This window comes from Coptis chinensis, chromosome 9 (genome assembly GCF_015680905.1).
Source record: "Coptis chinensis isolate HL-2020 chromosome 9, ASM1568090v1, whole genome shotgun sequence".
Taxonomy (NCBI): Eukaryota; Viridiplantae; Streptophyta; class Magnoliopsida; order Ranunculales; family Ranunculaceae; genus Coptis; species Coptis chinensis.
The window spans coordinates 32,912,781-32,923,986 of record NC_141464.1 but is presented as its reverse complement, the minus strand read 5'-3'; the positions used below and the strand labels follow the sequence as shown (position 1 = coordinate 32,923,986).

The 11,206-nt window shown below is 35.6% G+C and overlaps 1 protein-coding gene across 1 annotated transcript; it reads left to right on the top strand.

The window, feature by feature from the left end:
* The first annotated feature begins 8,752 nt into the window (after positions 1–8,752).
* LOC147475612 (uncharacterized) lies at positions 8,753–10,728 on the top strand. Its single transcript, XM_086585464.1, has 5 exons — positions 8,753–9,151; positions 9,238–9,372; positions 9,424–9,635; positions 10,119–10,470; positions 10,651–10,728. Exons 1-5 carry the CDS (start codon positions 8,753–8,755, stop codon positions 10,726–10,728), a joined length of 1,176 nt encoding a protein of 391 aa, XP_086441590.1.
* Positions 10,729–11,206: the final 478 nt, after the last annotated feature.

Sequence of the window (11,206 nt, the reverse complement as noted above, 5' to 3'; positions counted from 1 at the left end):
TTAAACTGAGGGTATTCCCTTTCACCTTAGCCGATAAGGCAGCGTCTTGGTTAACTGCCCAAACGCCAAACTCTGTGGACTCATGGGCTCAACTTGTTCAATTGTTCATGGAACAATTTTACCCACCACTAAAGACAAATGAAATGCTTCAAAAGATTCATTTCTTCCGCCAGAATCCTCATGAATCCTTTTCAGAGGCCTGGAATCGTTTCACTAATCTTCTCATTGAATGCCAGCATCATAATCTTGCGAAAGACACGCTTGTTCGTGCCTTCTTCAAGGGGTTTTTACATCGCCATAAGGAGGTTCTAGATATCATGACTGGGGGTAGTTTTCTTAGTAAAGGAGCCTTGGAGGCTTATAAATTCTTAGAAGATCAATCTAAGAAGAACAACAATTGGGGAGTAACGATTTCTTCCGGTCCTCCTCCTTTTTTCTTGAGGTTAAATATGATCCCGGAGTTTAAAACTCTTATCAATGCCCTCACTAAAAAGGTAGATTCCATCTCTGTTCAACAACAACCTACTCCAGTCATGAACATTAACTCTACTCGTTGTAATGTTTGTTGTAGTCTTGAGCATTCCGACTTCTATTGTCCTCTTGTCTATGCACAAACACCACCACAACCATCACACTTCAACCAGGTTAACTCAACATCAAGGACAAGGGAACTTAGGTGACCAGAATAGAGGTTTAGTACCCATTACCCTTAACTATCAACATCAAGACATGAGCGCCAACAAGCTTTAATTCCAATACAACCATCTACGACAAAGTAGTAGTGACCTTGTTGGAGAAACAAAATCAAATTATGCAACAAAACTCCAACTTGATGAAAGATCAAAGATGATCAAAACTCTAATATGATAAAACAAACGATGCAAATGATGCGATCTTTTGTGCCAAAAGGTTATTGACATGTCTTCTAACCAAAATAATAACCAAACCGGCGTGTTTCCAAGTCAAGCGATTGCCTAATCCTAAGTCAACAAACACCCCCTGAAATAAATAAGCGATTTTTCTGTAATGGTAATATAAACCAAGGGGACCTACAGGCAATCACTACCCCGTTCGAGGCGAGTAGTTGATAACCAAGTGACTATGCCTAAAGATTACCCCAAACTAAAAAATGATACCATACCAAATACTATAATAGAAATTGAAGACCCTACAACTGTAGAAGTACCAGTTAAACCACAACCAAAAAGGGAAAACATTACAAGACCCAATAATAGAAAGTGAAGACCTTACACTGTAGAGGTTCCAATATGGATACCTAGATGGAAAACGGATAGAGATAAAGCAAAGACTAATAATACTTTTATCCCTTTTGCTAAAAATAGCGATAAAGCACCTGATCCCCAAAGACTAGTTGTGTTTAAAAAGGACGAGAATTTTGATGAGATTAGGGAAGTGTTTAAAAATTTGACTATAAACTTATCTTTTCTAGAAGCTATAAAAAGTCTACCTGGACACACTAAGTTTCTTAAAGAGTTGTGCACCAAGAAGAGGAAAACCAACATACCCCACGAAGCATTCTCAACTGAATAATATCCCTCTTTATCTGAACATAACGGAATTGTTAAGTACAAGGACCCTGGTCGTCCTACTGTATAATGCACCTTAGGTGATACCTTCATAACAACTGCTTTATTAGACCTGGGGGCGAGTGTTAACTTACTCCCTTTTTATTTATATAAATAACTAGGTCTAACAAAACTTCAACCAACCAAAATGACTTTGCAGTTAGCCGATCATTCTATTAAGTATCCCAAGGGTGTAGTTGAAAATATTCTCGTTAAAGTTCAGGATTTTTACTATCCAGCCGACTTTGTTATTCTTGACACAGAAGTTGCTCATGATTCCATTCCCATCATCTTAGGGCGTCCTTTCTTGGCAACCGCCAATGCCCAAATCAATTGTCGGGATGGCTCAATGACTCTTTCTTTTGGAAATCTTTCTGTAGAAGTTAACATGTTTAGACAAAAACAGGGACAACTAGGTTTGCTTGTAGAAGGGGAAGTGAAGTCCATTGGGAGTTTTGTACCTCACATTAGTGCGGCTGACACTTTAGTTCCCACACTAGTAGATACCCCTCTTATGGAAGAAGACAAGGATCACAATTTCTACTCCCTAGACGTAGATAACATCAAGGAGGATTTCCTTCGACTCTTTTGCAACCCTTCTTTTGTCGCCTCATGAAGTTCTCTCCTATTGACATCCATTCATCTCTTGACGCCATGACGGAAGAAGAATTTTTAAGCCCTCTATCCTAGTGATTCTTCTTACCCACCTATTGAGGAATGTCTTGCATATCTCAAGGCCTCGATGATATAGACCTAAGAACACTAGTTGAACACCATTCACCCACCTCACATACTCATGTCACTCATTCACCTTCCATCACTTAATGTTCTTCACCCTCTACCTTTTCAAAAACCATTGAGTTTGTACTTGACCTTGGTGTTCCTCCTATGCTTCATAACTATCTAAAACCAACTGGTGAAGAAGTAACACCCCAAGGACAAGCCACCGACACTTTTTCATTTTTTCCATTTTTTTCCTTCTAAAATTATCCACATCCCACGATCTTCCACAACCATCAATTTTCTCACATTCATTTACTTGGCATCCCCGTCGTAGGAGGACAAAGAAGAAACTATATACTCGATTAGGTTTTAGATCTATAAGGCTTTGCTCTCATTCCACTAAGCTACATCATAGAAAATCTTGGTGCTTAATTCTGTTTGATGGTGCATTCCATGTTAATTATTTGTGGAAGGACCGACAACTTTTTCGATTATTGATATATGGGAAACTGCATGTTAATACATATATATCACTTTAAGTTTAGGGAATCTGACTTTAAAAGACCCAAGTTTTCGTACAATACCAACTTTCTAGAGTATAGGCCAAACAAAAATTTTCAAACTTAAAAAGAGTTTTCCAATTTTGTTTGGGGGTGGCGTATTTTGGTATTCATTTCAAATCTTGTTGCCACCCTAAGTCTGTCATGTTTACTCTAGTAGAGTTTGTGTTAGTTAGTACATACCAGTTTCATTGTGCTTCATATTATCATATCATATTTACAATATTTCTGTTACAGGTACTGCCAATTTTTGCCACGTTTCTATGGTAAATTCTTTCCTTATCTCTTTACACTTTGAGGACAAATCGTTCGATTGTTTGGGGGGTGGGATAGAAACATTTGCAAAAATTAAACACTTTTAGGATGTAAATTACGCACTTTTATTTATAAAATATTAAAAATTATAAAAATTAGTTAGTTACATAATTTAATTGTGCTATTAAATTATTTCATGATCCCCCTTCTCCCAAATTGTTTGGGGGTGGTATAGAAACACGATGTAAATGTTAAGCACATATTAGGTTGTATATTACGTATTATTTGTCTTAAAAAAATAAAAATAAAAATAAAAATAAAAAGTTTATGCTATACACTTAGGAATATTGGTATTGTTTCTTTTCTATGCTCTTAATAATCTAGAAGTCTCCGTAGCTTTTGCATTAGAATAGTTTTTAGAAACTTAGGTTAATATGTAGGTAATAATCTTTGCATCTATCTATAAATATATTACATGAGTATCTATGATTGTTTGGCAATAAGTTTCGGAAATCTAGGCTAGAGTACTTATTCTACAAATCGTGAGAATATAGCCTAAAGCCTTATATGAGTGAAACATTTGAGAAATGACACAAGGGAGAAGTATATTCCGAATAGAGAAATCACACGTCCACTTGCTTGACCACTATACCATGTCCTAAGAGAGAATTTAGGCCCTTTTTCGATCGATATAGCTAGAAATTCTTACCTAAGTATATTTTCCGCTAGTCGCCCCACTGAGCCTTTCATTAGCCCTTCCATAAACCACAATTCCTTTACCCTGTTACAAAAACAAAATAAAAATAAAAATAAAAATCAACCTACCCATTTTAGAATAAGTCTGAGAATAGGATAAGTGAAGAAAAGAGAAGAGAAAAACCTGTGTAAATAGAAATTAGTTAGTTGCTTCAGAAAAGAAAAAGAAAAGAATTTTCCATCCAAAGAAAAGTAAAGAAAAGAAAAAGAAAAATAGAAATAAAATAAAAACTCCAAAAATAGAATAAAAGGAGTCGAAAAGCCAAAAGAAAAAAGCTAAAGATGGAAACAAAGTGTAGAAGCAAAAGAACAAGGTTTTCTCTAGTTATGTAATATGAAGACCCTATTATCTCAGACTTGTCTTTTTTAATATCCGTTTCCTTCATTCTTAAACCATCTCCTAATCCCCGCAACACCTAATAAAGACCTCTAGCTCAATTAGGAATAGGTTAGTGTGATAATAAGTGGCAGATGTGTTTGATCAACTTCGGCTTCCTTGTGTGTCATTGAGATTGTAAGGTAAAGTATGCCCACTGCACACTGGAGTAGCAAAACTTGAGTGGAAAAATCAGAGTGATTTTTGTCTTGACTTTTATGTGAGAACCTACTTAAGGATGCTATTCCAAAGTTTCAGAAATGAACCTGTTACTGCATTTCATAGCATTACTCATTGTATATATGTTGATTCGTAGATGATTGATTATTATGCATATATTAGGTTAGGTTTCGACATGATTATTCTGTATTCATTGCTAGTGAGATGTATAGATAATTGAGACATAAATAAGGAAACAATAGTTTTATTTCTTAGTCGTTGTAGTATAGATGAAGTTTGTGAGTACCTTCACTAGAAAACTCTCACGAGGCTATAATTCATCCACTAGGGAATTCCTAGTGGTTTAAGGCCTTGTTGCATATGGTCAATGCAATCGCACTCAGCGAAACGAGAGTAGATAGAACTCCATTTTTGGTCACTTATTCTAATTTCTCATCTTTGCTTGAGGACAAGCAAAATGCTGTTTGGGGGTGGTTTGATAAGAGCCCAAAACTGTAGTTTTAACCCTTAACAATCGTACTTTTAGACCAATTATGTGAATAATAAGTAAGAGTTAATATTGATTACGTGTTTTTATGCATTTCAGGCTTCAAAGTCCATTATGTGCAGAAATGTGCCACTTTAGTGAGATAAAGGAGCAAAGGTCAGTTGCTAAGGAGTTCTGTGATTAAAGGCCAATTTTCAAGAAGACAAAGCCTTTGTAAAGCCTGGTCAAAAGCTGAAAAGTCAAAGTCCACGCGGGCAGAAACAGTGCACAAAGTCAGCAGAACTTCCGAAGACTATATCTTTGGACTCAGACCTCGGAATTGGGCCTACCTTATGTCAAAACAATCGGCTCGAAAAGAGCTTTCCAATGGTCCAAGACTTGGCCCAATCAGAGGAGGAAAAGTGGACAAAACATCTGTCGAAGACAACTACAACTGAAGAGCCCATTTTGGACTAAAGAAATTGGGTTTTGGGCCCGATTTTCCGGCCCAAAACATGGCTCCAAGCCCATGCACGATTTTTGGATCTGAAAGTATAAAAACAAAAGTTAGACTCTTTGTTAATGGCAGTTAGGTTAGGAAGCTAATGTTAATAATGTTAATGGAGTTTAGGGTTAGAAAAACTAGATCTAGATCTAGTTTTTTTTTTACATTCATTCAATTAGTTAGTTTAGAATCATATTTAGTTTTTAGAATAAAGTATTAGTTCTTCATTTCAATTTAGATTATTGCTTAAATTCTTATTTAGATTTAGTTGTCTTAAATTCATAATTAGTTTTCACAATCTTAGTTCTAAATTAGTTTTAATTTCAGTTTAATTTAATTATGTCTTATTGTTATTATTGTTCTTGTGTTGGGAATGGTAGTATAGAAATTTCACATCAAATCATTACTCTCACCATTGTTCCTTTTGGGTTTGATTAGTTGAATTCGATTTAAGTCTAGAGAGTTAAGAGTGGACGAATCCTTACTCATTATATTGCATGATTATGTTTTGAGAGTAAGAAGAATTGATTTAAACGTAAGAACGGTAGGATTACGTATTAGTGTTGTTAACATTAATATTTAGGATTCTACTATTTTTACGGTTATCACTTACTTTGTCTTCTTGCACATAACATGATGAAAAATTACTCTTACCACATATGATATGTCTTGCCTTTTTTTTGAGAACTTTTCATGTCAATAGCTTGATGCTGAAGTTGGTCCCTCAAAAGAAAAGTCGATTGATTTCTCAAAGATGAATACGACAATAGCCTGACAGTTGAATACAAAAAAATGTGATCCTTTTCTTTCCAAATGACAATGAGAGTGCTAGATGAGGTGGTGCTAATTATGGCACAGAAGCATCATCCAAGTGGACTTTGTTTTCGCGAAAGATTGCAAAAGTTTTGAGAACTAATGTAATACCAAAGTTATTTTCTATACATTATATTTCCAAAATTGGAAGATTTTATGTTCCTCAGTGAATGAGAAGGTACAACAATGAAACAAATGGGCCATTGATAGTCTAACATTTGTATTAAAAGCTTTATATTTATATAACATCTGGAGGTCGTCTTGGTTTTGGATAGTGCAAGTTTTTGCAGTTTGCAATTGATTTTAGTTACACTTAAATTATTAGAACTGTTTTGCTATTGAAGTTATGCAACTATTAAGGTATATTGAGATTATATTTTAGAAATCCAACATTCAAATGGGTAGCCACAATAAGGACATCCGTGCCGAGGGTAATACCTAGTAACCAACATAAGAAACACTTTTATATGTATAAATATATAACGACTTACACTTTCTATCACACCATCGCAATACCTTAATCCAGAAGGATAAAAAAAAAGGTAGAGAGAAAAAAAATAATAATAAAAATATGGAAAAGTTCCAAGGTTAAAAAATGGTAGTGGTTGCGTTGTTGTTTGTTTTGGTGGGCCTCGGGATCACTTCAGCTGAAGATAAAGAATGTTGGATTTCTAATCTATGTGCAGATGAAATAGATAGAGCATTTGATGCGAAGAGTTTAAATATTGGCCTTAGTTGTTGCCGAGAAATTGTAATTTCACATCCAAAGAAATGTTGGGGTCACTTTATTGATGCTTTGGAAGCCACTCATATCGAACGAAATATTGAGTGGGGATATGGTTTATGGAACCAATTTGTTGATTTAGTAGACAAAGCCCCTTCACCTTCGCCCTCATCCTAATTTAGTTGAATACCTCGTATTATTGTATTCATCAACATGGAAAACACTTATAGTACACCTATAATTTCTTTTCTTTTTTCATGACTGGATATGATAAACAATAATCATTTTCGTTTTCTTTCACTATTAACGTTCCACAACCCTAGGATTAGATTGATTAAGAATTGTTATTATTATTATTTTTTATTTTTTTTATTATATATTTATCTAAATAGAATAAAAAATGTGGGGTGCGAGGAATAGTAGATTATGTTTCTGTCACGTTGGCAGAATCGTAAATAGCGTCTGTCACAAAGGAATTTCTATAATTTTGCTTCATTTATTAAATCTTTTTATATTTTTTTCTGCTACTTTTTAATTGTGGCCCCACCCAAATCATTGACGACACCACCAAAATTGCTTTATTTCGTTTTCCATCGAGGGTCCCACTTAATTGGTTTTGTTAGAAAAATTGTATCGTGGCATGTACATAGAGGCTAGTTTTGATAAAGAGTCAGTTAAAATAGGAACATATTAGTGGGTGTTTAGATCTCATTTTTTCAAAAAATCAGTTTTGCTCAAAAAAAAATTTCTGAAAAAATATTTATTCTAAAAACAATTTTTAAATAACCATGTTTGGTTGAGATTTTTTCTTAAAAGCTATTTTATCAAACTAGTAAATTTTATGATATCTTTTGAAATATCTTACAATGTCTCGGCATTTTTCACTAATGGGCAATCCATATGCGTTTGGAGTTTGGAGCTGGATGAGAAAGTTATAAAAAAGATTGTTTTTTTAACTTTTTTTTTCTTCGATAATTGATTGATTTTTAAATTGAAAAACAAGTTTTTGCTATTTATCATAAAACATGTTTATTGTTATTTATCAATATATAAGATTAAGCTTTTCCTCTAATGGGGACCTTGAGTTGGAGAAAGGGAGTAACTTAGCTTATTCTATTTCTGTTATCAAGTGCACCGCATTTGTTTGCTTTTGACTATTTTTAGTCTTCTCCCTCAAGTCTATCCGTTTTTTACAAGGTTTTCTTTCCTTTTTTGTTTTGTTTAACCTGCCTGACCAAACCCTTCCCTCCATCCCTTCCCTTTTTTTTGTTTACTAAAAAGATAGATCAACCCCATCCCTCCATGATTCTAGCGACCCCATTTTTTTAATGACTGATCTACCTTCTTCCCCCTCTAACCCCCCTTCTGCTACAAATGTTTCATCTAGGTTGCGCAACCAAGGCTCATGGAGTTCTCTTTTTAGAGGAGGGTCCAGTTTTACAAACACTTCTCTAAGAAGTTTTGAAACTCATCAAGTTGATGGAGTAACTGAAATACCAGCTAGTATTTTAAAGCAAGGAGTATCTTTTTGGAGTGACTATGTCGTTGGTTTCTTTGTTGAGAAAAGACTCCCATTCCCTTTGGTCAAATCCTCTCTGGCTAGATTATGGAAGATAAAAGGCAACTATACCATATCTAACGATAGAGAATTGTTCTATTTCAAGTTTAATCTAGATGAGGATAGAAAACAAGTGTTGGAAGCAGACCCTATATTCATTGCTGGTCGATTATTTGTTGTTCGACAGTGGACTCGAGAAGTTGAAGCTCAGAGGCACAGGATCACTAAACTTCCCATTTGAGTTAAGATCATGGATATGCCAAAAGAACTCTGGACTGATGATGGACTAGGCTATGTAGCGAGCTTGATTGGGAAACTAGTAAGTATGGATGAGGCTGCAAGGGCAAGAACCAGGCTCAATTTTGCTAAGATATGTGTTGAGGTCCTGATAGATTTCTCTTATAGGACTTCTATACCAGTGAAAATGGGTGAAGAGGTTGTAGAACTGGCAGTAGATTATCCTTGGGTGCCTGCATCCTGTACAAGGTGTAACTTGTTTGGGCATAAATATTCAAACTACCCATCTCAACCAAAGCAAGTTTGGAGAGCCAAACCTATAGATAAAGAGAGCACAACACCAAATATGGGGAAACAAGTCAAGAAGATAGCTTTACTGATGGAGGATCTACCTATGCTGAGTGTAAGGATGGTGAGGTTATGGAGATGCATACCTCTGGGCTAGAGATAGTACAGTATGAACCACCAGTGATACCTGTTCAGCAAGATGTCGTGTAGAGTTTCATCCCTGTAACTAATAGAACTGCTCGAGCTATACAAAGGCTAGAAGTTGAAGAGTACCAGATCTCCACTGCTATCAGAATTGAAGAGTACAATGCTATTACCATGCAATCTCAAGGAAAAGGGAAAAGGGTATAGGGAGATTACATAAATGAACATAATACTTTTCAAGCTCTAGCTGAGAGTGAAGATGAGATAGAAGATGATATATTTAAAGGGGTCCCTGTGGAATACTTCAGTGATCATGTACCCCCTAGGGATGTGGTGGTAAAGGCTAAGACTGGAGCCCAAAAAAGAGTTATTGAACTTGAGAAAGAATGTGAGAATGCCAGAACTGAGAAGAGCAGGGAAGCCTACATCAGTGAGAAAAAGAAAAGGACAGGCGGACCAAAGGGGTCAGGGAAGAAAAAACATTAAATGGTTTCGATGAATAAATTTTGCACTTGGAATATAAGATGACTCAATGATTTCAAGAAAGCTGATGAAATAAATAATTTCATTTTGAAGAATAAATTATGTCTCCTGGGATTGATGAAAGCAAAAGTTAAGGAGGCAAAAAGCAACGTTATCAGTGGAATTTGTGCACCAAACTGGAATTTTGTAAACAACTACAGTAGCAACCCAAATGGACAGATTTGGATAATATGGGATCCTAACCTAGTATCAGTACACAAGCTACATGAAGCTTCTCAATTTATTCATTATAAGGTGTCTGTGCATCTTAACTCCTCTAGCTTCTTTGCAACAATTATTTATGCAAGTAATAATAGTCAGGAAAGGGTGGGACTATGGATGGACCTTAGACACCTACACCAAAGCATCTCTAAATAATGGTGTGTCCTAGGTGATTTTAACAATGTCTTTTTTTCTTATGAAAGGATTGGGGAATTTGCGCAATCGAGGGAAACTATACCTTTTGGGGACTGTCTATCTGATACAGGGCTGTATGATTTAAAATCTTCAAGTTGTTTTTACATTTGGACAAACTATGGGATTGGAAGTAATAGGAAATGGTCTAAGATTGATAGAGTGCTTGTAAATATAGAATGGTCTCAAGTGTTTGCATATGCCTCAGCTGAATTCTTAACTCAAGGTATCTCAGACCACTCACCCATGCTGGTGTATCTTGTTGATTTAGAAAGGGGTAAAGTTCCGTTTCGTTTCTGCAATGTCTTCATGCTACACAACGAGTTTAAGGAGGTTGTCCAGCAAGTTTGGAATATTGAAGTGGTTGGTAGTTCGCTTTATATCCTAGTTCACAAGTTGAAGCTGCTGAAAAACAGATTGTGTAGATGGGCCAGAAATCACATGTAAGACCTTCATCTTAAAAGAGAGGCAACAAGAGCTGATTTGCACAAGTTACAAAGGCAACTACATTAGTTCCCTCAAGATGCTCTTTTAACTATTCAGGAGAAAGAAGCTAGAGCTAGACTCTGTAACTTGATAGAGATGGAGTTTATGGATTTAAAAACCAGGGGCAAAAAATGACTGCCTTGACTTTGGGGATAAAGGTAACAAATTCCTTCATCAAGTTATCAAGGAAAGGAAGAATAAAAACTCCATTTGGGCAGTGATTGATATGGAGGGGATTAAACATGAAAGGGTCGATGTCTCTAAAGCCTTTATTCATTATTACCAAGGTCTTCTGGGAGTACAATCCCAAGCTATGTGCTCTGAAGCTCTGTTACAAGAGATTCCTGTTAGAAATGTGGTGGATCAAGAGACGGTAGATATGCTCTCTGAAGATATATTAAATGACGAGATCAAGAAAGCTCTTTTCTCCATGGAAGATGCTAAAGCTCCGGGCCCAGATGGTTATACAGCTTTCTTTTACAAGAAAACATGGGACATAGTGGGTAGTGATTTCCTTAAAGCTATCCATTCAATCTTCAAAAATAACAATATACACAAAGGTACCAATGTTACTTTTCTGTGTTTAATTCCAAAGAAATCTATTGTGTATAAG

What these genes read in the sequence shown, in the direction of transcription:
- LOC147475612 (XM_086585464.1), top strand. Translation starts at nt 8,753, where the DNA reads ATGGATATGCCAAAAGAACTCTGGACTGATGATGGACTAGGCTATGTA. An exon ending in CTCAAGGAAAAGGGAAAAGG is followed by an intron (nt 9,373 to 9,423) that starts GTATAGGGAGAT and finishes GCTCTAGCTGAG; the next exon opens with AGTGAAGATGAGATAGAAGA. An exon ending in AAGTTTGGAATATTGAAGTG is followed by an intron (nt 10,471 to 10,650) that starts GTTGGTAGTTCG and finishes TTAACTATTCAG; the next exon opens with GAGAAAGAAGCTAGAGCTAG.